Source organism: Xiphophorus maculatus, chromosome 7, assembly GCF_002775205.1.
Source record: "Xiphophorus maculatus strain JP 163 A chromosome 7, X_maculatus-5.0-male, whole genome shotgun sequence".
NCBI classification, from domain to species: Eukaryota; Metazoa; Chordata; class Actinopteri; order Cyprinodontiformes; family Poeciliidae; genus Xiphophorus; species Xiphophorus maculatus.
The window spans coordinates 18,312,346-18,338,624 of NC_036449.1; the positions used below are offsets into that span (position 1 = coordinate 18,312,346).

General features: G+C 39.4%; 1 protein-coding gene across 1 annotated transcript in view; it reads left to right on the plus strand.

Annotated features, from left to right (window-relative positions):
• The first annotated feature begins 1,287 nt into the window (after positions 1-1,287).
• acvr1 (activin A receptor type 1) overlaps positions 1,288-26,279 on the plus strand; it is a 30,361-nt gene continuing 5,369 nt past the window's right edge. The window contains exons 1-6 of the mRNA XM_005805334.3: positions 1,288-1,657; positions 18,017-18,087; positions 18,612-18,866; positions 21,074-21,346; positions 21,539-21,805; positions 23,108-23,313. Coding sequence (XP_005805391.1) covers positions 18,024-18,087; positions 18,612-18,866; positions 21,074-21,346; positions 21,539-21,805; positions 23,108-23,313 — 1,065 coding nt within the window. The 5' untranslated portion in view covers positions 1,288-1,657; positions 18,017-18,023. The remainder of the gene's footprint in view (positions 1,658-18,016; positions 18,088-18,611; positions 18,867-21,073; positions 21,347-21,538; positions 21,806-23,107; positions 23,314-26,279) is intronic.

Genomic DNA, 26,279 nt, shown 5'->3' on the forward strand with positions numbered 1-26,279 from the left:
GCCAAAGTCCCTTTAAAGCCTGGCTGTCAAGTTGCTTAGCAAGTATTTCAGGGACAGCAAGAATTTCCTCTAGTTTCAGTATAAAATCCAAATTTTGTTGTAATTTTAAAAATATTTTAAAATAAATCTTACATTAGTAAGCAACTTCCTATTTGCAATTGGGGTTAGTTCTAATTGTGTATCGTCTGATGAGAGCCTTGGTCTTATTTTTCAAATAAATCATTTTTATGGCAACATGTTTTTTGTTGTTGTTTTTCTAAGCAAACTTCGATAATTATTAAAGTAGTGGTTGATGCTTTTTCTGCTGGCATCAATATTTTGCACATCTTAACTTTGTTTTCAAATGCTGAGGGGAAATATGATTCAAAATTACACTTCAATTCTCACATGCAAAATACCTTTTTAAAATTCACGTGTATGCAAGTATAAATTGCAATTTTCTTGTATAAAAGGAAATCTTGGAAATAAATAGAAACAATATTTAACATTAACATAAATGAAACTATGGACTGTTGGCAAACGCACCTTATTTGCTTCTGCTGGTCTTCTTTAAATCTCTTGTTGTTCAGCTAGAAAGCCTGGCAGAGATGTTAAAGTCAGTGATATGATCTTTGCCTATTATGCTTGTAAGAAGTGATAGTTTGAACATTCTCCTTCTCTCTCTGCTCTTTGGTCTTGCGCTGCTTCCATCATAAAGCCTCCTTTTCAATTTCTCTGGGATTTGAGGTCAGAGTTCTGGTTATTTCTTAAGCTTTCCAGGTGCTAATCAGCTGCTCATTGTTGTAAAAACAATACTTTGTTGTCACAGTTACACATTGTTGGTAAAAAAAAAAAAAAAACTAAACTTAAAAAGTAAAAGAAAAAAAAATCATTCCGGTTGCACAGCAATCCAAAGTCAGTGCAAATAATTGTCCAAAAAAGCAATGCCTCAATCAGAAACATTATGAACAAAAGCCTACAAACAAAACTAATCAGAACTAAAGTAACAGAGCTACTACAACATGCTGCCACCATTAATGGCAATTCTAAAGAATCTAAAAAAATATATATGTTAGTACCTTATTTTTATTGTTCCAATTTTTCTAAGCTTAAATTGGAACAATTTAAGCTTAGAAAATTGTTCTAAGCTTTTCTAAGCTTAAAACAATTAAGCTTAGAACTGGTGGAGTTCAAAACTTCCACCAGTTTTGAACTCCAAAACTGGTGGAAGAGAATTTAGAATTTTATTCTGAAGAGCATTACCGGAAACACATGCGCCACAACTCTGACTTAATGATATTTCCCCCACACAGTAGTAAGTCCCTGCAAGGTAACTTCCTCCACCAATCCTGGCTATTTGCCTTAAAACACCGCCGCTGGAGTACGACTCCTGAACCCCCCCCCCGGGGATTGTACCGACTGTGAAGAAGAACCGGGTTGTGAAATGTATCTTATACTGGGTTCTGTTCTCGGATTCAGCACCTAGTGACTTCGCCAGCTCTTCTTTGTAAATTGCAACCAGCGACCGACGGATGATAATGTTGGCGTCATGAAGACTCCGCTTTCCAGACTTTGGAAAACAAATCGGGTTTTGTCGGTGGATCCTCGGGAGATGGCAGAGTAATTGAAACCGTTACCGAATCCTCATTTTGGAGCACTTTGGAAAAATAACTAGAAGGTAAGTTTAGCTATATCGTTTAGAAAATAAAGACTACTACAGTGGAAAAGTTTTGTCTGTTTGCTCTTAGAGGTTTCAATGTGTCTCAGCCTTGCTCCGTAAAACCCCCTCCCTTTTTTAGCCACACAAAAATGAACGCTTTCAGTTTTTTTTTTGTTATCATTCCAGACTTCCTGAACACAGCTTAATTACACATGTCACACGTCCAGACATCTTTTTTTTTATTGTTAAAGTGAATGCCTCAGGCTGATGTTATTCGCTGATAAACTGGGTAGGATGAGCGTCAGGCTCAAAGAATGGAAAATTGTGTCTGCTTTTGCAGCTGCCAGAGATTTTAAGGTTTTCGCTTCCATTTGAAGACTGGATGAGACTTTGAGTTTTTTTTTTTGTCATGCAAACTGTATTTCTCAAAGGGTCGTTGTGGTTTGCGTCCCATCATTGCATGTTGAGCGATATTAACATCACAATCTCACTCCTGCAAGGAGGGGGGCGCAGCTAAAATCACAGTATGGGCTGAAACCACAAATCCAGTAAAAATCCCCAGGTATGCCTTTAAAAAACAACAACCAAAAACAAAAAACGATAAAGTAACCAGGTTTATTATCGGGCTTTTGGGACAATCTGGTCAAACAGGAAATGGTTTTTGATGCATGCAGAGGCCTGTAGGCTTGCTGATGAGAGGGTGTAAACTTCATTATAAGGGTGTTAAAAATGTCTGAAAACACTCAGCAGATAATTGTCCTGAAGATGTGTGAATGATAATGCATCACGTTTAGGTGTTCCTCTAGTTTCTGCCTCCCTTATGGGTTATGTTCTCTTTAAGTTTGAGCAGAATGTCCTTTTTTTCCTCTGCAACTCAGTTAATTTTGTGGTGACACACCTGAAGGCATTGGACTGATCACACTTTAACAGACTCACTCACTCACTAGTCTCTTTGTTAGGGAAACCTCTTTTAATGGTTGATCATGCAAAGAGCTAATGTGCCAATCACCTGGCACTAATGTGAAGCATCAGAGCAACTAGAGTTGAAGACCACTTTGCTGAAGTTTAAACATCTGAATGGAGGGGGAAGAGGGGATTTGAGTCACTTTGAATGTGGTATGCTTGCGGGAGTCAGATGGACTAGTTAATAGTATTTGGAAAAACTGATCTTTTGGAATTTTCATGCACAACCATATCTCATGTTGACAGAAAATGGTCCCAAATTCCTTATTGATGTCAGAAGAAAAATCTCAGACTGATTCTCTATGATAGAAGGGCAACAAAAGCTCAAATCAATCCCTGTTACAACTGGACTGAATTATTGGGTGGAATATTTTGCGGGATGCTATTTTTGATGTAAACTCTGCTTGTAATAATGAATTTGGCCAGATGAATGGACTTGCGCTGCCATTTCTGCCCACATCTGATATAGATCTTCTTGCCTGAGGTCTCAAAGCTCAATAAGAATGTTGACGACATTCTTATGATGGCGACACTATTGATATTGTCAAAAATAATTTTCAACAGTAAAACTGTAACATTCTTTACATTGTTGACCAAAACAACCATGCAAAGACCTAAACAAAATCAACATACCATCTCTGAACACTTAATATTTTGACCCGTGAATCAGATGGTCTACTGCTGCAAAATATCATTTGGGGCTGTCATCCAAGAAAACAATTCTACAATCTGCACAACATGTCTAAAATGGGACAATAACTGGATGAAATGTTGTTGCCTGGTCTCTGTCTTTGTTATGACAGCAGCAATAAGATGGTACAGTCAGAATTAGGTGTAAACAGGAGGAAAATCTGGATCAATCCTACATTGGATCAATGATTCAGGCTCATGGTTTAATGGTTAGGGGGATAGCTACCTGGCACATTTTTGAACAGTCTGACTATTGTCAGGTACTGTATATTCACAGTGTACTCATCTTCTCATGGGTCTTTAGAGCAGGATAATGCATCTAGTCAAGAAACCCAATCCATTTCCAACTAGTCTCATAAATATAGCTCCAGGGAACACCACAGTCAAAGATCCTAATCTAATAGAGCACCCATGGGATGTGTTGGAACAAGATATTCACATTATGGATGTGCAGCAGACAAATATGCAGCAACTGCATGATGATATTATGTCAGTATGGATCAAAATCTCAGAGGAAGGTTTCCAACACCTTGTTGAATCAGTGCAATGAAGAATTAAGTCGGTTCTGAAAGCGAAGGGTTCCAGACTATTACTAACAAGGTGTCTCGTAGAAAGCAGATTGTGAATGATTTCACATAGCAAAGTGTTTCGCTTTCAAAACGTATATAATCGCCATAACTTAATGTAATTCAGAATCAATTAGAAGACTAAAAACACCCCCACAAATCATCAGCAGGTAAAAGTACTGAACTTGTAGGAGTCAGTGAAGTAACCGAAGAAGCTTTGGCAGGGTTTAAACATTCAGGTTATTTGTCATAGTCCCAGCTGCCAGTATGAAGTGGCACTTGGCGGTCATGTGTTTGTGTGGTCTGGAGAATGTAACCCCATAGCTGACCAGTCACTTAGATCAGACTTCTTTTCAGTGAGGCACTTCTGTCTTGGACTCTGGCAGACAGTGGTCAGATCAGAAGACGTCAGATAGCCTAGATTGGAGTGTGGTTCAACTTCTTGGTGACCTTTAGTTTTATTTATTTGTATCTCCATTTGGATGAGTTAAGACTAAACGTTTTGCTTAGTTTTACTTTGCAATAGAATCTTCAAACTTCTTATCTTCTGCAACTTGATGTTGTCTCTCTTGAAAAGACAATCTAAATTACCTCATGCTGGTTAGTATTGAGTCAAATAACTATATGACCATTATAATTGATGTATAGTTTTTTGAAGATTTGGAAATTTAGATAAACAACCATCAGACCACAAGCTAAGGCTACACACCATTATTGTTGTTCATTAATTAATTCACATTACACAATGAGCATTTTTGAGACTTTTGATGCCTTAATGTCTTTAACACGTTTTTGATCTTAATGAGTACAAAATAATTGTGATTGTTGCCAACCTTCATGCATCTACAGTCAAACTATTTTGTAATGCAGCGCTTTTCGGTTTGATCTAGGAGTCAACAATTGGTTGATCCCACTCCAGTGTTTTAGGGCCTGTGTCCTACGTGTTTTGGATTTGTCCCTGCAGGAGTAATCCAGTTTTGCAGGGGCCTGCTACTAAAGCATTCATCTGATTCAGGTGTGCTTGACGAGGGAAACATCTAAAACATGTGGGACGGTGGCCCTTAAAGGCTAGCTTTGAGCACCACAGATATACAGTGTTACATTCCAGTTCAGCAACTGTTGACGATGGACCGGTGTGTGACGTCTCATCTGTAGATATCTGTAGTCTTTGAGTTATAAATTGTTCAGGTATGGATAAAGGTGAACACACTTAACAGGATTTCACTAAAAAAAACCAATGTTCTCATTTTCCTGAGATCTTGTTTGTCTGCTCTGCCTTTAGTGACACATTTTATAATTGAGATTTATCATTTTGACTAAGTATCTTGGTTCCCAGAGCTCATGTGATCTAAGAAATTCCTGAATTTGTTCATTTGACAATAGAGGGACCTCAAGATCACTAGCCTGCATTTTGCAAGTATTGCCGTTAGCAAAAATGGGTCATATGTGTCCTTGTTAGGAAAGTTATTTTATATCTAATTACTTGATGAAGAAAGCTATCCATCACTTAAATTGTTTAGAGATTTGTGACATTAAAAAACACATTCAAGTTAATGTGAAGTCCATGTGAATTGTTTGCATTATGCAACATTCTTCCCTAGTTATTGTGAATTTTAAAACCTTAGTGGGTTCACTATACATAGGCGTGCTTTGCATCAGTGGGATGACATTCTGAGTTGTTGCCAGACTTAACCCCCAACTAATCTGACTGATATTTATCTGGAGATTTATCTAGAGATTACAGCTGTCATGCAGGTATTACCCTGCCGGATTTTCCTCCCTCATTAATGTATCACTATGTGACTTGAGGCACCCCTGGTGATTCATGGGGAATTCACCGGAAATTAGGAGGAATTTAAACACACAAAACATCAATGCAAAATCTAAAATATGAAATGATTACATTTGAGAAGTTTTACTGATAAATAAAAGTACCAAATGTAAATTGTCTTATTGAATGAGTTTTTTTTATTGAACAACAGTAACATAAATTGATAAATGACTGATCCCTTCATAAAAATGAATTGAAATGACTCTTTCCATTAGAAATATAAATGTTTATGGGAATAGCATTTATATGCTCAGATGTACTTGCATGAAGTTTTGTTTTAGTCAAGATTATTCTAAAAAATATATAAAAAATCCCCTGAGAGTGCCAACTCTGTTATTTAAGCTACAGGACTATCTCCATTAATTGTATCAAGTTCCCATTAATTGCCATTGAAAGTTTTCAAGTTTCAAAATTGTGGAAATTTTGCAGCTTGAAATTAATTGAAATGTTAAATTACTAAAGTAACTTTATTAGTTATTATACAACTGCAGTGCACCACTCTATTTGAAATGAAAATATCTTTATATGGAATACAGTGATTAACCTAATGGATTCTCATGCTCAACCTAAAGATATTTTTTGTTTTAGCTCAAATGTTAATATTTTGTTGAATCATTAGCCTAGCTTCTTGTTTTGTTGGGAATTCGCAACATCCTTTTCCTTGTTATGGCTCCCAAATCTTTCTGGCTCCTGAGAAATCCATACTCTCTTGCATTGCTTGAGCTCTTCTGTGTGATGGTTGCAGAGTGTATAATTTTCCCATGGTGGTCTGAAGAGTTTAGAAAACAAAGTGAGATTGGCATCCTTTTTTATTTTTTTGGCTGAGTGGGTCTAGATTTCAGAACACAATCACTTCTCTATACCCAGTCATTTGTCCGTCATCGGCAACGGGAACAATAAGCAAGTGTGGCCAGAGCGCAGCACTGAAGCTCTGCAGACTTCTTGGAGATGAGTTTTTGGGGATGGGGGTGAGTTCATATGTGTGTGTGTGTGGCATCCTGTTGCAAAGTCTGTCATTAACGAGGCAACTGCAGTTATGAGACCAAGACAGACTGCTTCTAGTCTGAGCACACGTCTGTGGATCATTGCTCTTCAATGTAGGTGGCTCTTAAGCTGAAGGGGGGGAACATAAGGGAGGGAGGAGGGGCTGTAAGTGTGTGTAATTCTGTGTGTGTGTGAGGTTATGCAGGTGGGAGGTGGAGACTGAGGAGGAAAATGGAGAGCAGGGTTTGGCCTGGAGTCTAGAATAGCGACCTTGCTTCACTTTTTGTCCTGTTTCTTGTGTGCTTGTGCTGACTTATGAGAAACTTTGACTAGCAACAGACCTGGCATCAGATGAGGCAGCAGACTGCGGAGGAGCACAGCATGTGGGTTTTGTTTGCTTTTGGTGTCCAGTTTTTTAAAGGGGCCTTCTGTCTGGAGCGTTATTTTTAGTCAAAAAAATAATAAAAAAATCCTCGAGCCTTTTAATAATCATCAGCCTTATGCAGCCCAAACAGATCACGAGGAAAAAACTGTCTGGGACTTGCGGACTCTGTGCTCACAGCGGGTGGCAGGAAGTTAAAGGGAGAGAAAAGGAGAATGGGATGAAAGGGGTTGCCTTTGTATATATGCCAGATTTTTAGTCTTGTTCCACTGGTTGGTGTTTAGGAGATCACCCTCGTTTTCTCATCTGGTGGCTTTTGCACAGACTTATTGATTTCCTCCTATTCTGTGTTCAAACGTGGATGAAGAGCAGTGGAGACAGGGCGAGTTGAGGCGAGACACTGCTGTCTGCACAGATGCACACCCGCATAGATTTGCAGTGCTAGTGGCTCCTCTTCTCTCCACAACAAACCCCAGACTACTCTGGAGACAGTCTGCAATACACATTTTATAAGCCCTGCACTCACTACAATGCTCTTGTCTTATCACTCTGCTGTCGGAGGGAAAAGTTATGGCTTTGTTTTAGTTGCTACATCTCCCTGATCTCATTTCCAGGCTCGACAGGCTGTCTTGTTTGGTGGGGGCATTTTGTCTGCAATTTGCAAATAATCTTCCATCTTGTACCTGATAACGGTATATATTCATGTCGATCTGTTATGACGGTAGTGTGCTCCAGCTGTTAGGGGCATGTTTTAGAGTATGTCTAACATGTTTGTTGTGGTTGAACCAAAAAACTAATTTATTTCTTTTTTTTTACAAAACAGTATAATTTTTGTAATGTCATACAATTCTAGGTTTTATTTTCAGTGTTTATTTTTTTGGATTAGTATTTGGAAGGCATTCTTCTTATGAGACGATTTGATGCATGATGTTGGATTCACAAGAAATGGACGAGATGTCACATTGATATTTGAGTCAGATGAAATTAAATATAATTTCTGTTTTGTAGAAAGGTGAAATTAGTTGGACAAATATCAGACATCAATTTACGAAGGTGTTGGAAGTCAAAATGTTGTTGCGAAATAGATTTAGGTGCACAGGATTATCCATTAAGAATTAGGATTTTGTTTTATTAATACCAACTTTAGTATGGTCAGTTACTAGTTAACCAGTCACAGTAGTCTTAATTCTTACACATTTCAGTGGTTTAACATGAAGTTGTTTTAGTTGTTATTGTTAGACATTGGTTTATAGTTTGCACATTTTCAGAGGAATTAAATTGTGTATCCAGTTTCATGGGCAATATGTTAGTATACGGGTTGTAACTGTAAATAATGTCCTCAGATTACATTATTACACTTCCAATAGCTTTTCTTTTTCAGTGGCTTGTCACAATTTAGGAGGGTAAATAAATGGCTTTCTTTTTTCAGAATTAACTTTTAATGGACTTTCATAACCTAACATGATCTCAGGACAGACACAAAATGCCTCAACTTTTAGCTTCATTATTAGTCATCTGTATTTAAGTTTGCCTAATTAGATCTGGCTTATTTACAGCATATGACTAGAACTCTAAACATAATAAAGTCAGTATTGCTCAAATGTTTTAGAGCTCAGATCAATGTCCAGCCTTATTCTTGAGTACCTGGTAGCACCTGTAAAAGACATAAGAAAATTTATAAATTGTTTCAAATTTTCAGGAATGATATGTGAGTGTGCTCCTTGTGTTGCAAGTGTAGCCGAATAATTTATCTCTACAGGTCATATTTATTATTTTACATTGCAAGACTTGTTAGACACTCAACTAATATTACATCCACAATAATAGTAATTGCAGTAATTTAATAACATTGTCTACTTAAAGGAAGAAACAAAGTACTGGTAAGTAGTAATACTGTGACTTCTCACCAGAATACCAGTTCAGTTTTTGTAATAGCAAAAGATGGCCTATCTTCTCCTCGTGATCTAAGTAATTGTTTTCTTTATCTGCTGTGTTTGGCGCCACCCTCGGACTGAGACTATTATGACATGCTTGTACACACAACCTCCATGGACACCAAATTTTGGGTTTCACACAGCTGTGTGTAGTAGACCATTAGACTCACTTGACTACAGTGAATAGGTGAAAAGTAGAGCAAATTAGAAGGTATTAATTAGGCTCATGTCTTCACTTGGTAGAAGGTTCTACACTGAAGAGTGTTTGTTCTGTGCCTTATTGTGCCTCTGTGGACTCCCTTTACCCAGTCTACTGAAACTGAAATTTCAGTAGAAACTGAAATTCAGTTTGAATTTCAGAGTATTTTACTGCATGGTTACCGTTTTGCGCTGATGAAGCTGAACACCAAGCAATTCCGGTCACTAGAGGATCTTTTGATGGTTCTCAAGTGGAAGCTATTATACCTACAAAAAATTGTTAATGGATATCATTTCCCTGTCAGATTTGATCTTGCAGTCATTTGGATATTATCTGGACTTTATGCCTGAGAAGTTGGGTTGGTAAACAAAGTACAAAGCATGTTTAGACTACTGCTGTTTTTTTTTTCTTTTTTTCACATCCTGCTACTAAGGATAATGTCCATAAAAGTTCAGGATTTCAGAGCATGTGTGAAAATGGGAGTGGAAGACATTTACAACTGCCCTCATCTCTTAGAAGTCTTGACTCTCGAAAGGCAGGAAACTCTGCCGGCTATAAAGGCTAGAGTGGCAGCAGGATGTCAGAACCAGATTCAGCCACACTGATGTACACAGTGGCATAGTTGCATTTATTGTACAGTTGCAAGCTGTTTACCTAATGATTATCAGCATGGTGTGGCCAGATAGAACATAACAACCAAGGCTTATTACTTCTTGCTGCTGTTTCACTGGTTTCTAAAGGCACATAATGTTTAAGCAGTACACCTTGATGCAAATCAAAGTGTCCTTTTCAGTGATGCATTGCCCCCAGGCCAGTGAATCTTGAGGGATGGCCATTTGCAGCATGAATGTCTGTGCATTCCTCTTTTGGCAAACATGGCTGATGGCCATAAAGACTGTATTGGCTGTTTTTAGATGTTTTGGAGGGTGTGTGAAAACGGTTGTTTAATTGCTATGGTGACAACTGCATCGAAGGCTTTTTAAGTGAAGAAAAACCTTCAATAATTTCTCTCAGTGAATTTCACACAAAACAAGGCCGTGATGAAACTTGCAGAAGGAAAAACACTATTTGTGCAAGAAAAAAATGATATGTGCTGGTGTTATTTGAGAGTACAGGAGTTAAAATACTGTTGAACAACCCTTCTGTATGCCAGACTCTCCCTGTCTTGGACTTCTGAAAGCAAACAAATCAGATATTTTGCAATTCCATAAGAAAAGATGAAGACTCTACATGCTTATCTGCTTTGCAGTGGGGTGTGTCGGTGTTGTTGTTGGTGTGTAGGTGGTTTGCAGGGTGGGGCACCATTGAGGAGAAAAGACTCCTATTGTCTCTAAGTACATTTGATCTAGGGCAAGTACTTTGTATGTGTGTGAGCAAACACCCAGGGCAGCAGTGTATCCAAGGAACAAAAACCTGCTATGCTTCTGCCTGCTACAATTAATTCATGAGTGACAATTGCACATAAGCAGGGGGCCATTTGCATTTGGTCTCATTGCTCTGCTTGTGAAAGAGGGCTACTGCTGAGAAACTGAAGGGCCATGAGAGATGGAGCCTGGCCAGGCCTGATGGGGCACTGCAAATTCCAAAAACACTAAAGTCCCTCTTTCATTCACTACTTGATGGGACTCTTGTCCTGTGAACATGTGCTTCCAGAGGTTAAAAAGCTCCACATTCTGAGCAGCACTGTGATGCTTCTGTTCATAAGAACACTGATGTATTAATCTCAGTGCAAAAGCACTGTGGTGTTTTAGATGGGAGATTTTGATTATGACCTCTGATCACAGCAAAACGACTGGTGGATACAGGGTGATGACGGGTGGGACATCTCCCTCCATGGATAAAGAATGCTTGTCATCATTTGAGGCAATCTTTATGCAAAGAGACGATGGTTATATTCTTGGCAGATCCACAAAACACTTCAAGGTTGAAATAAGGCACATTTTTGTCATCTCTAAGTGTGAAAGGACTGATGTGGCAAGTGGGGGGCTTGAAATCAGCCTACCTCTGTTGCGCCCCTGACTCAATAAGTGACGTAATCTGACCCTTGCTTCATTTGCAAGGGTCAAGAGATGCAAGTCACTTGCTGACTTGTATATATGCCGGTTTGGTGGGTCACGGGAGTGTTGGAGGGATCACATGTGACTTGTACAACCAGTCAGGACCACTAAGAGATAGAGGAAATCCTTAAAATGTGGCACTGTTTAAAAGAAAATAATGTTTTGCAATAGTATGAGATTGATTGGCAACAATGTATGCATTGCACCCAATTTCACTCTATATTTAAATTTAACACATCTTGACCAGTACTATATAAAGAAACGGCTACTTACCGTTATAACTTTTTAGACATTTTAATTACTGATTGTTAACCACATCAGTTTATGTGATGGTATTTTAAACAAGTTAATTTTTTAAAGATATTACTCCACATCCATATCTATGTACACTGATTCTGAAAAAGATTTTAATATTCACTCTTGGCTAACTTCCTCCTGACCTTCTTTAGGGTTTAGGCTCAGGTTGTTTACTCTTTATTTGTAGTTTAGTTGTTCCCAGTGTTGTATTTTCGCTTGGCATAGAAAGGCGAGCATGTTGCTCTGCCATGCTGTGGTGTGGATATGAACGCGGGCTGTTGCAAAGAGTACAGCTTTTGCCCTCAGGTCTGCATTACACCCACATCCACCTAGGAGCGGGCCATCTGTGTGTCCCTGATGGCACGTCGGCTCTTTGGCTCTCTGGTTGCAGGTCGGGGAAGCATAGCGACAGGGACACGGACAGCAGGCTCTGCATTGCCCTGAACTCAGCCTGTTTCTTTCACTTGCCGCCCTGCGGTTCGCTGCAGTCTTCTCGGTGCCGGGGCTATTTGTGCCATGGTAACCGTGCCAGCCTGCCAGCACAGACACAGATTCCACCTCTCGTCTCCCTCTCTGCCAGCGTGATGACTCAGCAACTCCTGCAGGGGTTCAGCAGCCTCCCTCCTCAACCTCGGTGATGCACCATGCTCATCAGACAAAGTAGTGTTTTGTCATTCTCTCATTGTAGCTGACCTGAATACTAAATGCAGGGTTCCTATGCAGTGTAGAAAAGTATGGAATTTGATGTCAGCGTTTTTCCAGAGTATGGAAAATTCCAAGACATTAGTCACTATCTCATTGTCTTAATATTGGTCTGTCCTTCCTCCATAGTATCCTTTCTTTTTCCTTGGATATTTCCTTGCGACCTTCCTCCCGTATGTCTGTCCTTTTTTGTTTCTTCCTTTCTTCCTAGTGTCCTTCTGTATTTTTTGTTTCCACCAGTAATTTCTTTCATCACTGCAACTTTTCGTTCCTTTCTTATTTTCTTGTGTCCTTTGTTCATTTGTGTTTCTTCTTTCTCTTGTGTGTCCTTTTTTCTTCCCTGGTTTCTTGTCCTTTACTTCTTCCCTTATCCTATGTGTTTCTCCTTCCTCCCTTCTGCCCTTTGTTTCATCCTTTCTCCCATGTGCCCTTCTTTGCTTATCACATATCTATCCTTCCCTTTCACAGCTCCTTGCTTCCTCTCTTCCTTATATCCTTTTTACCTTTGTTCTTTCTTTTCTTCTTTAATCCCTTTGATCTATTAGTCAGTTACTTTCAAGTTTTTGACGATATCATATTTAAAGTCTGCCTGGACTAAGCATTTTGCATAAATTTTTATTGAATCATATTATGTTATGTTTTTAAGATGAACGTATGCCACCTTTGAAAAGTTAAGTTAGGGAATTTTTACATTAACTTGTGTAGGATCCCAGTAAATGGACTAAAATAACAAAGCAGCCAGCCACATGGAGCTATTTGAGCTCCTGTGAAAAGCTCTTTCAACCATCTGTTGTAGGTAATGGATGATGGTGTTAAGATTTTCAGAAATGTCTAACATGTTTCTAATTCATCTTGACTGCTTTTTTAGGTTTAGTTGTGCTAACAACAGCATGTGAAAGGCATGTGTAATCATCTCTACATAATCGCTTTAAGCTCTGCTCAACTTCTTAGAGTAGTTCTTATGAAGACAGCTCTCTCTCGAGTGGGATCACTGTAAGGAGACCGGGATGAGAAACATGCCGTCAAAAAAATATGAGCTACGATTACTTTTAAGTCTCTCCAGTAGCACTCAGCGGCATTGCAGCTGTACCCAGTTTTATGTGTTATTGAGATATTTCTTGGTGCTGTTTGAACATTAATTAGATTGTGTTGTGCTGAATTGTGGTCTGTCTCCTCTTAAACTCAGTTCCAAGCTTAGAAGTCTTAAAGGTTTGTAAATAATCACACAGATACTTGTCAAAATAAAATTTTTGAGCTGGTTAGAGTGCACTTTATTAAGCAACTTCCCATTCTCCAATCTTTAGGGTCTAATATAATGTCAACCAAACTGTTGAATTAATTAGAGCTTCAACTCTTCTGGGAAGACTTTCCATGCAGATTTAGGACTGTGTTTTTTGGGTTCTTCCAGAAGTGCATTTGTGAGCTCAGACACAGATGTTGATGGAGAAAGTCTGACTCACATTCTCCTGTTACACTGAAGCGCTAGAGTTTATCTTACTGGGCCCAACTTCTAAATAAAAAGCTTTAGAATATAAACCCCTCCACACCTGACTTTACACATGACACAGTCCAGTAAGACCAGTTCCATTCTCCTGGCATATGTCGATTCACTAGTCGTCACAATAGAGAACACGTTGCCACTGATCTGGATTCCAGTGGCGACTCAATCTGCGGTTTTGCATAGCACTTTGTGATGTAAGGCTTGGATACAGCCACTAGCCTCTCTGTGCACTGTTCTTAAGCTAATGTAAAAACCACATGAAGTTTGGAGGCCTATAGCTGGTTACTCTGCAGACAGTTGGCGACTTCTGTGCACAATGACCCTCAGCATTTGCTGAGCCTGCTCTGTGGCTTGCTAAGTGGCTGTCATTCCTAATAATGAGTTGACTGTGGCATCTGCTCACTGCACCTCGCTGGAACTCACTAAATGTTTGTAGAAGCAGGCTGCATGCCTAGGTGCATAATTTCATACACCCGTGACCATGGAAGTGATTGAAACACCTGAAGTAAGTGTTTTAGAAGAATTATCCAATACATTTGGCAAAATAGTATTTCTGTTTACACAATTATTACTGCTAAAACCTAATCAGTAAAGCGAGAGCACACCCTTGGCAAAATGTCAGCCCTGTGAGCACTTGCTACACAACACAGCCAAGGAATTCAATACACAGAAGAAGAGGCCTGCAACAGACAGTCACAGAGCGCCACAAAATTGTGTAGTTGAATTGCAATCAGTTCTGCAGATGCTAGCCCTGCCTCTCTCCTTCTCAAGAATCCTTTCTGAGGTTTCCAATGTCAAAGCTGTTGGCCAGTTTCATGTTTCGTCATGCCTCAGTGTTACTTTTTGTTGTGCTTTTGATAAGCAAAAAAATAACAGTCATATTTTCCAGTCGTAAGCATGAACTCTTATATAAGAGTTGTAAGAACCTCACCAGATTAGATTTTTATCCATCAATTATTTTATTTGGGAAACTGGATCAATTTTGCTGGAGATGACTTGGACTGAAGTTGCGCCAAGAACGCATTTTCCTTAAAGAGATATGAAGTTTTAGGACCCAAATTATCTATAACAAATAGATAATTTGTTATAGTTTTTTTAAACAAGTGTATAATTGGAAGAAAGGAAGTAGTATCAAGGGTGTTACTTTAGATCCAAAAGCCTTTTGGTTTCTAACAAAGAAAAATGGAATGAACCATTTTCTGTCTGAGGCTGTCAAGCGGAGACACAAGACATCATGCTGTTCTGCTGTCTGAGGCGTATTTATTTTGTGTTATTTTTATTTTTTTCACCAGAGATGCACCCATCAGGCTGTTATTGGCACATACCATTTCCTGGTTTTGTGTGTGGTTTAATTTGCAAATCGATCAGAGTCAAACATGGAAACATTTAATTAAACTGGAAATTCAAAGCAAATGTCTTGACAAACTGATCCAATTCTTATAAAATCCAAATCTGTTCAAAGCAATCCAGACCTGTCCCATACATGCTATTAATTAGATTCAACTCCAACTGCACACAACCCAATTAAGTCTGGTTTATAAATTGATGCAGTCAAGGTCAGTCTATCATATAGTGCCATTTGCTAAAAGGCTATATAAGTAATGGGGAACACAATTTCTGTTTTATTGATGACACGTCTTAACACAGAAAAACAAGGCTATCAGTACTTTCTATAGAAAAAAGATGAACAGAACGCATATCTGATGCTTCATCCAGAACAATTACATGACTCAACATAGAAGCATTTTATCAAGGGAACTTTCCACTGTGCATTTCTTGTTTGTCTTTCCAAAGTTGATTACATAAATATTTTTTTATGACACCCTCCAAGAAAGAGATGCAGCTAAATGCAGTAGGACTGGACCTGGTGTACCTTATATGGGAAGGAAAAAAGCTGAGGACAGTCTTTAGGCAATTTCCATCACTGGCTGAATGAATGACCCCTCACTATGTCTTCAAAAGGTCTACATAGTTCTGACTGCAAGGCAAGTTTAGTTTCTGTGCAAACTTAAATGGGCACCAGTACACCCAAGTGTATCTCCTTTCTCCGTTAGCTATAAGATGAGCCAATAAGCTCACCCCCCTCCCCTCCCCATAGCAGGGTGTCCTTCTAGCTCATGTCCCCCCTGGCACTAAAGCTAGACCTCCCCCTCCTCTTAGTTTACTTCACTGACACAGGCTGTCTCCTCCCACATGTCTCTCTCTGACCTACTGTCCCCTTGCTGCCCACAGGCCTTACCTCCTCCTGCACTCCTGCCCGCTGTCTGCCCCCTTTGGCATTCCTCCTCTCCCTGGTCCCAGGGGAGCAGACGGAGCTCCTGATTATCTCTGTGTGGCAGCCTCTGTTTTGTGCTCTGATTAAAGGAGCAGCATGTGGTCTGTGTGCAAGCGGCCTGTGCAGACGCCGCCGTTGGCCGACGCTAACATTACGTGCTTAATCATTTATGTCTGGGAGATGGGCACAAAGGCCTGGAGAAGGAGGGGTGGGAGTGGATGTAGGTGGTGTTGGGGTGTTTATCAGAGGCACAGATGCACTCAGGCACACATGTTGCTAAGATAACGTTCCCAGTGCTTGGAATAACATGACCAGGGCACACTCCAGGCCATGTCTCCACAGACTGTACATATTATCTTTATAAAATGAGCAGCTTCAGGGTTGACTTCCCTCTCTTATCTTGTATCGGTTGATGAAACTGGCATACTAAAGGCTTCACAAACTTAAACCTAGTCACACTTCTTGCATCATTAAAAGCACTTGAAGCTCAGCAGGACTTTTGCAGAAAATGGCAAAAGTGAGTTTATGAGCAACGTCAGTGATTTGATGCAATCGGCTGGGTTTCCTTTGATGTTCAACATGTTCTTAACCAGTTGGGTCGGCATTAAAAAAATCTAAGCATGACCCCATTGTTTTATACTTAGAATCACTATAGAATCACATTATTGAATTAGAATGACTGCATTGAAATGATATATCAGGAGTGGGCATTTCCAGATATGTCCACCAGATCTGGTGTCCTGAGCGTTTTTGGTCCAACCCGCCTGTAGCAAACGAATACTTTATTAGCAGGTTTCTTCAAAAAATGTTCAGCCATTTAACATATTTGTTGGAGCAGGGACACATAAAACATGCAGTACACTGGCTCTTGAGGATTGGAGTTGGCCAGCCCCAAACTATACATTTTGGTTTGTAGACTGCATTTGTTAATTTATTTGTAAATTTGCACTGTCTTAATAAAACTGAATTAAATTGAGTGGATAGGTAGGTTAAGAGTGTAAGAACTCTCTTCCTGCTTTGAAGTACAGTGGTGACAGTTGAAATGAGAAAGCAGCATATTAAGGCATTTCCCAGGAAGTTAAAGCTTTCACACAATCAAGCCTTCTAAATGAACAATGACTCTAATCATCCCGACGAATTAAAGGCCTTGATCTGAGTCCCATAGAAAATTTGTAGCCAGAGCTGAAACTCTGTTCAAACAAGGTGGCCTGGAAACATTACACCAGTTTGGTCTGGAAGAATGGGCCAAAATTCAAGCAAACTACTGTGTGAAGCTTTTAGAAGGATGCCCAAAACATTTCACCCAAGTCATACAGTTTTAAAGGCAATTCTACCAATTACTTAGCAATTGTATGTATTCTGGCATTTAGCAAATACAAATAATTTACCGATTCTAAATTACCTTAAATGGTAAAAAGTTCTACAGCGTTGGCAAATATCTGGTTTCAGCTGTGAAAGCAACTATTCACCATGTATTTATTGTTTTGTGTCACTTTTGATCCTTCATACTCTCCAGGTAAACGATATTATTCAGGAAACCTTGCTGTCCTGCCCCCCAACCCCACTTTTCCCCCTCCTTCTCCTCACTCTTGCCTCACTGCCAAGTAGCTTGTCCCTCCAACACGCACAGACATCCACACACCCCTCTCTCACACAGAGGCAGCCAATAAGAGAGCACCAGTTTCCCCATTGCTTGCCACTCAATGCCTTGTTGCCAGGGCCAACAGGAAGGCATGAGACCCTCTTTGCTTGAGCATTTGAAACTTGGTGTTGACTTTTTTTTGTGAAAGAAAGAAAAGGTCTTCATTTATAAAATTGTGTCTTCTAAATATGTCTAGGCTGACAGAATGATCAGCTCTATCCCACTGAACGAAGCTAAATTTCAAAGTACTAAACTAATCCAACATTAGCTAGGTTTACATGCAGATTTTCTCATTTTTTTCAATTAAATGACAATGAGGTATTCATTGAGTGTCTTCCTGCTTCTTTCTTTTAGGTCTACAATGACAAGAGGGGCCTTTCTTTGGTTTCTGCTCGCCCTGGTTCTTCCCTGTTCCTGTGAGAACGGTAAGAATTTTGTCTCAAAGCACATCAGAGCTGAAAGACCTTGAGCTCAAACAATTGAAGCTTTTTTTCACCCCCCAGACACAAAAAGAAAGGATCCAGTTCAAATTAGTGGTTGTGCTACCTCTAAATGCAGAGTTTTACTGCACTGTCACCAGAGTACATACAGTCTTTTCTCTGTCGCTCTCCTTTCTCTTGCAGCATACACCAAAAAATCACACATTTTTCTTCCCCCTTCTCACCACCCATCTCTTAGTCTGTCTCCCTTTCATCTGCTGTCTGGCACTGTTATTTTAAACAGCTGCAGTGGATTGCAATGGAAAGTGCTTTTCAGAGTGGCAAACCACTCGTTTTGCCCATGTTTACAGCACATTCACTTTAACCAAATCTGGAAGAAGGATAAGCAGAAATCATTCATCCCGCAAAATCAAACAGGCTGTTTGCCTTAAATGGATGGGTTTTTCCATGCAGGATTTTCTCTAAAAAAGATGCAATCTGATGTGTGGTGTAAATGTTTCTTTTTCCAGGTGAGGACGGCGTGAGAGCTGAATGTTTATGTGAAGGATCATCCTGCAGGGGTGGGGAGAGATGTTTTGGCTGGCAGTGCTTTGCTTCTCTCTCAGTGCTGAATGGAACGACAGTCTTTGAGAGAGGCTGCATTGTTGAAGGTGATGAAGATGGGCCGTTGCTCTGCGGACAGCCACCAACTGCGGCGCTGGTGGTGAAGTGCTGTCACGGACATTTGTGCAACATGAATGTCTCGGTACAGTTTCCAGTGAAAGGTGAGGTATCATCCAGTCTCCGCACTGGAAATATTTATTTTACCAAAATTTTGAACGTTGCTCCATATGATTTTCTGTCAGATTTTGTTTCGTCTTCATTGACATTTATGAACTATTTTCCTAAAAACATATGCTAGCTAACATGGCTAGCATAGTTCAGTTGTATCACCACTTGGCTGGATAACATTCGCTTTTGAAACTGGGTCACTTCTGTTGAGCCACCAGGATCCCCCAATCATCCCCTATTTTTCTAATTTTACAAGTTTATTCAAGCTTTTTTTTACGTAGTTTTTTGGCTTGCATTAAAAAGGTCTGAAAAGCTCTTTTAGGGGCAGTACTATGTAAAATTGACTTTCCATCGTGTTATAATATTATTCCCTCATCAAAAACATACCTGGAGTGTTGCCTTGACTTTTTCATGCATGTTTGAGAAGTTTCTTAATCTCCTGTGGAAACTATTCAGCTGTGCAAAATGCCTGGAGAATTTTGAACAGCTGATATATTGCAGCTCCTCCTCTTTTCAAGCCACAGCTCCTCCTCTTTTCGAGGCACAACTCTTCCTCGGAGCTGCAGTTTCCAAGCTATAGAGCTTCTGCATTACATAGCACCTCTCCCCCACAACTCCCTCACTCCGGTCCTTCAGGTTAGAGATTATGCATAACATCTGGTAGTGATGGGTTGTCGATATATTGCAAATGTAATGTAGTTTTTATTTTTGGTTTTATTTAGCTTCAGAGGAAGCTGAAATTTAGTCGAGGCTCTCTTGAAGAGGATCATGTTTGGGGCTGTACAGCCTTCCTGGTGGTTGGTTCTGACCTTGGTGCCTCTGCCCTTTTTATCTGCAACTGCAAGTGTGAAAATCAAGACAAATATACCCTAAAATAAAATATACTTGCATTAGTAACATGAAAGTAGATTAAATATGATGAAATACATCACATTCAGTTCTTACAGTATCGGTCAGGTCCTCCAAATAAGACTTTGAATACCAGGTTCATTACTTCATTTCCTGAATTGGTAAAAAAAAAAATCTCACAATATGTTTTTTTCCCTAATTCTCTGCTGCTAATAAATTGTATTGCTTTGTCTCTAGGACAGCCTCCTAGTTTTCTCCTGGAACGTTCCACAGTGCTGGATCATACAGAAAGAGGGATCTGTGACCATTTGCATTGCACAATCTATTTACATTGACCAGAGTCCAGATCATCATTTACGCTCTCTTCTATTCAGAAGATTTAAAACCATGGCAATTTAAAACCTGCTATAAAGGACTTACTACTCTTTTTTTTTTTTTTTTTTTTTTACCACAAACAGCTGTAAAATCATAGTTGGGCCAAATTTGTTACTCTGAAATCTAACAAAGTATGGGCTTTAGGACTATTTTAAACTGATATGAATGAATTATAATGTTGAAAACGACTTCAGAAAATTACTCCATACTTCCCTTGTAATTATATTTTACCCTTTTGAAGTGACTTTACTTGGCTTTTAAACCACTGGAAAAAATAATCCGATATTGATGTTGGAATCGTTTGATTTCCTGATTGTCAGAAATCTGCAATCTCAATTTGCAGCAAAGCTATGTTGAGGGAAGAGTTTTATTTTTCTACACAAGCAGCTATGCGTCATTGTGAGGAAACAGAAATGAAAAGGGCTTGATAGTTTTAAAGGTTCAAGGGAATAGAAAAGTATGTTCAAAGCGCATATATGTATTGTGGCTTTGAAAAGTTTAGGTGAGTATTTCTGATTTCCCAAGATAAACAAATGTTTGCTTCTTCTTAAAGACATGTTGTGTTTTCATGTCATATTGACTGTCCTTAGAAACAGGATCACATTCAAATCACATTCATGAATTAAAGCAAGATTTTTAATGTTGGTTACATTTTATTTTATAGAAATTGTTATGGCTACCAGAAAAGATTAGTGGTTATTGTTTAAAATAATCATTTTAACATTAACACTGATATCATTTATTTTGAAAGTCTAAAACATTAAAAAGTGTGTTTTCTTTCCCTCTAGTTTTATGTGTTTTAAGTGTAGGATTACAAATGGGGAAAACATGTTTAAAACTAAGTGGCGTCTAAAGCAACTGGCCAGCACTTTCCACCCACATGTTTTCTGATCTGAGTGAATGCCATTTAATTGAATGGGTTAGTAATGGTATTGCTCTAATGGGTTTTTCTCCTATCTGTGTTTCCTCTTATCAGATGTCGAGCCGTCTGCCGGCAGACCAGTCCTCCGAGACCAGGAGTGTGTGTGCGAGGGAGATGCGTGTGAGCATGGCCGGCACTGCACCGGCCAGCAGTGTTTCTACTCTCTGAACGTGACCGACAAGGCTATCGTCCAGCGGAAGGGCTGCCTGAGGGACGACGAGGAGGGCAGAACCACCTGCGCCTTGGCACCCTCATCGGTCTATGTCGTCAGGTGCTGCCAGGGCCATCTGTGTAACATGAACGTCACGATGCAAATTCCAGGAAAAGGTGACTTTGTGCACGCTGGCTGCTACTCACCACCAGCCTTGTCACGTAGCATGCAGAAGATTTTCTTGGGGAGTTAAAAAAAAAGGGGGGGGGGGGCGGAACTGTGTAAATTTTATTTAAATTTTTTTTTTAGTATTAAAGTATGTGAAATTAAATACTTACAAGCTGCTTTTTCTCCTTAATCTTTCTCAGAAGGGGAAAAGAAGCTCCTGAGCGAAGAGGAGCATGAGTGTGTATGCGAGGGCAGCTCCTGTGTAACGGCGAGTCGCTGCTTAGGCCTCCAGTGTTTCTCGTCTCTGACAGTCAGCGGTGGCTTGCATGTGCACCAGAAAGGCTGCTTCAAGGCAGTGGAGCAGAGCACGATGACCTGCAAGACGCCGCCATCCAGGGAGCAGATAGTCGAGTGTTGCCAGGGGCATCTGTGCAACATGAACAGCACCGTGAGGCTTCCAATCAAATGTACGACAAAGTCCGGAATGTGCCACAAAGTTCAGAGCTCTTAAAAGTTTTCATTTGATTGCACCTAACCTGTCTTGAAGGACGGGTTTCTGTGATCTAAACTGCAAATTGGATATTAAACACCTGGGGACTATTTCCATCCAGTTCAATGCAGATTAAAACAGAAAAATAGACAATAACTATTTTTGATTAAATGTACAACACCAGTGAACACACAGATAATGGTTTATAGATCATGTGCTCAGAGTTGCTTTTTAATATCCCTGTATCAACTTTGAACATCTACAGACTGAAATGTTTGCCAGTTCTTGGTAAACAGCTCAAACTCAGTCATATTTGGCTGTAGAGTTTTCAAACCTTGCAACAGATGCTCCATTAGATTAAGGACTGGACTTTGTCTAGGCCATCCAAACACTTCAATAGTGTTTGGATGGATTTTTGGATGGTGTTCACTTATCCTACCACCAGCTCTGACCAGATTACCTATTCCTGGTAAACTAAAGCATCACTCCAGCTTGATGCTGCCACCACCATGTATGAGTTTGCTCTCACATAGTGTTTGTGTATGATCTTTCCAGAGCATCTTATTCCATAAAACATTCTCTATACTTTTTCATGAAGAGCAGATTTGTGGATCAGAATCAGCTGTATTTACTTCTTCCATGTTTATGTATGGTACTTATTAATTTTTCTATGTCAAAAGATATCGATTGTCTTTTGAGGATTGTAAAACATATTAAATAACATAAAAATATGTATGTCAGACTCATTTAGTTTGCGATATAAATTCACATAATCTTAGGGAGTAACTTTTTCTGTGTTGCCCTTTATGTATGAGTTGCTAGAAATATGAATGATCATAGTAAATAGATTTCTAGGTGTTTTTCCTGCTAAGTGCAACCCTGCCTTCTCTAAAAGTTTGGCTAAAGCCTGAGCACCCAGACAGAGTTGTTAGTTATGTGTATGAAGGAGTTCATTATGTGAGTTGGGTAAAGGGGGAACATTGTCTGTGCTGAAGGAAGAGTGGAGCACTCTTCTCCATTTGGAAATTATGAATGATGGTCAGTTCATCATGCTGATGACTTGATTTGATCCACACTGTGAGCTGAATATATGACAGAATACTTTTTTAGTCTATTTGAGTTATACCCCTACACATTGAAGTATTATTATATTACTTAAATGTCCACATAAAAACTGTCTGAAAGGACCATCTTACCTGGTTTTACCAGAAACGGATCTTGTGTCCATGCACACAAAAATCCACTGTAATTGTATTCACTTTTCTCTTTTTCCTTGCAGTCGATGAGCTGTCCAGCAACAATGTGACCACACTGACGATGGCCATTGTGGCACCCATCATTGTTCTCATCATCCTTTCCGCCGCCGCCATCCTCGTGTTTAGACGCATCCACCGCAACCAAATGGAAAGGCTGACATCACGAGACGCCGAATACGGAACAATAGACGGACTTATTGCGTCTAACGTGGGGGAGAGCACTCTGGCGGTATGTATGGCATAATACTATGGAGGTAACCCACTTTGATGTGTTTGAAAGAAAGAGATTCTAGACAATTAAACCAATAAATGTTAATAGTTACCTCAATAGAATTACTTATTCTATTGAGGTCAAAACTGGCATCAGTCAAAACTGTCTATTACTATATAGAGCTACACAGTATTTCAAATCCCAACTGTCCTTGTGAATGTTAAGGGCATTCTTGGGTGTTAGTCTTTGTCAGAGTGCAAAGTGACAGTTGTTACTTTAACAAGACATCAGCAAACAGCTGACTTAAGAGAACTTAACGCGTCTTCAGTCAAAGTTTTTTTTTGTGGGGGGAAAGGGGACCCCAACATATGGCTTTTTCAGGAAAGTTTCAGTTTCTGAAAAAACCTCGGAGAACTTTCATTGTCCATCGTACACCCAACATCATAATGATTGCTGAGCTTTTCTTTAGGAATCTGGCTTTGAATCTAAAATATGGCTTCTCTGTTTTTTCAGTAATGGATGTTTTCAGAGTCTGATTGAGGATATAAATTGCTGTTTTCTTAGTTCATTTCTCTTCTGATTAGAAAACAATTTCTGCCCGCTGTACTTGGATATGTAGTCTACATAAACAAACATTAAGCAGAATTTTATGTGTTCACTTACTTTGATTAAGTGGGACTTTTGCCTACTGTTTGCACACACTGTTGACATAATAATGCATAATTGGTACTTGATGCATAATAAATGCCTGTTTGTGGAAGTGTGGTTTAAAACTTCGCTCTAAACTATACTTTAAATATGAAGCCATAAACATTTTAAATCCCACCACCAAGTTTGTGACTCTTTATTAAGGCACGTTGTTCTCAGATGTAGTTTAGTTCTCAGTTTATAAGACTGAACATCTGTACCGGTAATGTTCAGGTCTTACACGAAGCAAGGACAACATGTCTTCAAACATGATTCAACAGTGCAGGCCACGACTGAAAGCTGTGTACTTTCCTGATCATAATCTCAAAACTGTTTTTCTGTCGGAGGGGGGAAAAAAATGGTTCTGCATGAATATTTGTGTGAACGCTGTACTCGGGAGAGTAGGGGGGAGCAGGAGAGTGTTTTGCATCGTCTCAGTCATTTTTTTTTTTTTTGCTGCCGTCTCCTAGAGGAATGTTTTTGCTATTTATTTTCTCTCCACTCAACTGTGGATTGTGCGTCTTCGACAGTGTGGTTTGTGTGTTTGAGGGCTGCTAAACTGATCCAGAGTTTAGGTGGAGCCCTGTGGTTAGCCTTTCGTCTGAAAAACGACTCTGCGGAGCATTTACTGACTCATACAAGGCAATCGAGATGAGCAGGAAAATGTCAAAGTTTAGTCTGTGCCCAACTGCAGCGTAATTAAAACCTTCCATGATTAACTGTCATTTTGTAAGAAATATATTCAGTTCTTGTACATTTTTGTACCATCAATGTACAACAACTTGCTAAAGTATTTAGTTGCTGAATTTTTTTAACTCTTTTTTTTTTTTTTTTTTTTTTTTTACTGTGGTTTAATGTGGTAGACCAACAGAGACTAATGTATTTGGAAATGGATGAAAAATGTTAAATGATTTCCATAGTTTCCAAAAAAAAAAAAAAAAACTTTACTCTGATACATCTAAAATGCAGTGGTGTATTTCTTCAGTTTTCACACATTTTTTGTGGATCTTTAAAAATTATTTGCAAAAAAATCCACCTGTTAGATTTTTTTACATAGAGTATATTTCAAATTCAAAAGAAAATGCTGCTTATGAAACTAAAAATACCTATCAAAATACTGCTTGATACACTGTTGGCTTGAGCGCCATTCATTTTCCTTGTTGCCAATTGGTCGTACCCCACAAGAGCAGAGATGAGGAAGACGGTACCAAGACAGTTTCAACTGTGCATATTAGGGTGTATATGGTGTTTGGATTATTAAAATTAGTAGTGTTTTTAGAGGGCCCTAAAGTGTTTGTAGTGGTTGTGGTCATCTGACAAGTTTGGTCTGCTGGTAAATATACGAAGATATGGATGTTTAAATTTCTTGAGCAGGCCAGCAGGGAGAGCTTTGGAGCATCGGTTATATGGAGAAGCGTCAAAGAAATCTACGGCAACTGTGAAGTTTCTGCAGAAATTCTTAGAGCGTTACCCCAAAAGATTTGGGATGAGTCTGTGTGGCTGCATAAAAATTAATGGCACACTTAAAATTTTTATTTTTGAAAAATCTTAAACCTCGCATCATTTTCCACTTCACAGCTAAGTGCTATTTGGTGTTGATTGATCACACAGAAATAGACTGACGTTTGACGTGATGTGACAAAATATTTGGAAAAATACAATTCTGCACAGCACTGTGTTTTCTTTCAGTCCATTTGGCAATGAAGGGCCTAAATATGGAGTCATGGTTCTTCTGCTTCAGCATTGTAAAAAAAATAAAATAAAATAAAAATATGCTTGACTACCAGCCCAGCCATCCTCCCCGACAATAACGATGTTGCACTGCTCTGATTGCCTTCTGCTTACAGGCCTGGCCCTAATATAACCTCCTGAAAAATCTTTTTTTTACCCATTTCAACTTTCTGCAGCTCTCTGCAGAGTAAGTCATCATTTATTTTATGGTCCCAGCCTTGCATTCCTGTGTTATGATTCCAAATTGTCTCTCAGGCAGCTCTTGCATTATGCATCTGTTTATCTGAGCCATCACTTGTCTCTGTTTTCAATCTGTCTAACCCCCTTCCCCTCCTCTATGTTCAGTCATTTGTTTTTGCTCAGCAGCTGCACACTTTGTAGCTCTGCACTGCCCCCCTGTGGCAGCCTTTCGACACTTTGTGCAGTGTAGACGAGATAAAAATAAAAGGATTAGCAGCATTGCGCCTGTTTTGGAGTCTGGCTCTTGGATTAGATAAAATCTCCAGCGCCCACACCAGTCACTGAGGAGGTGGTGCCTCCTCTGTTGTTTACTCAGCAGGGGGCAC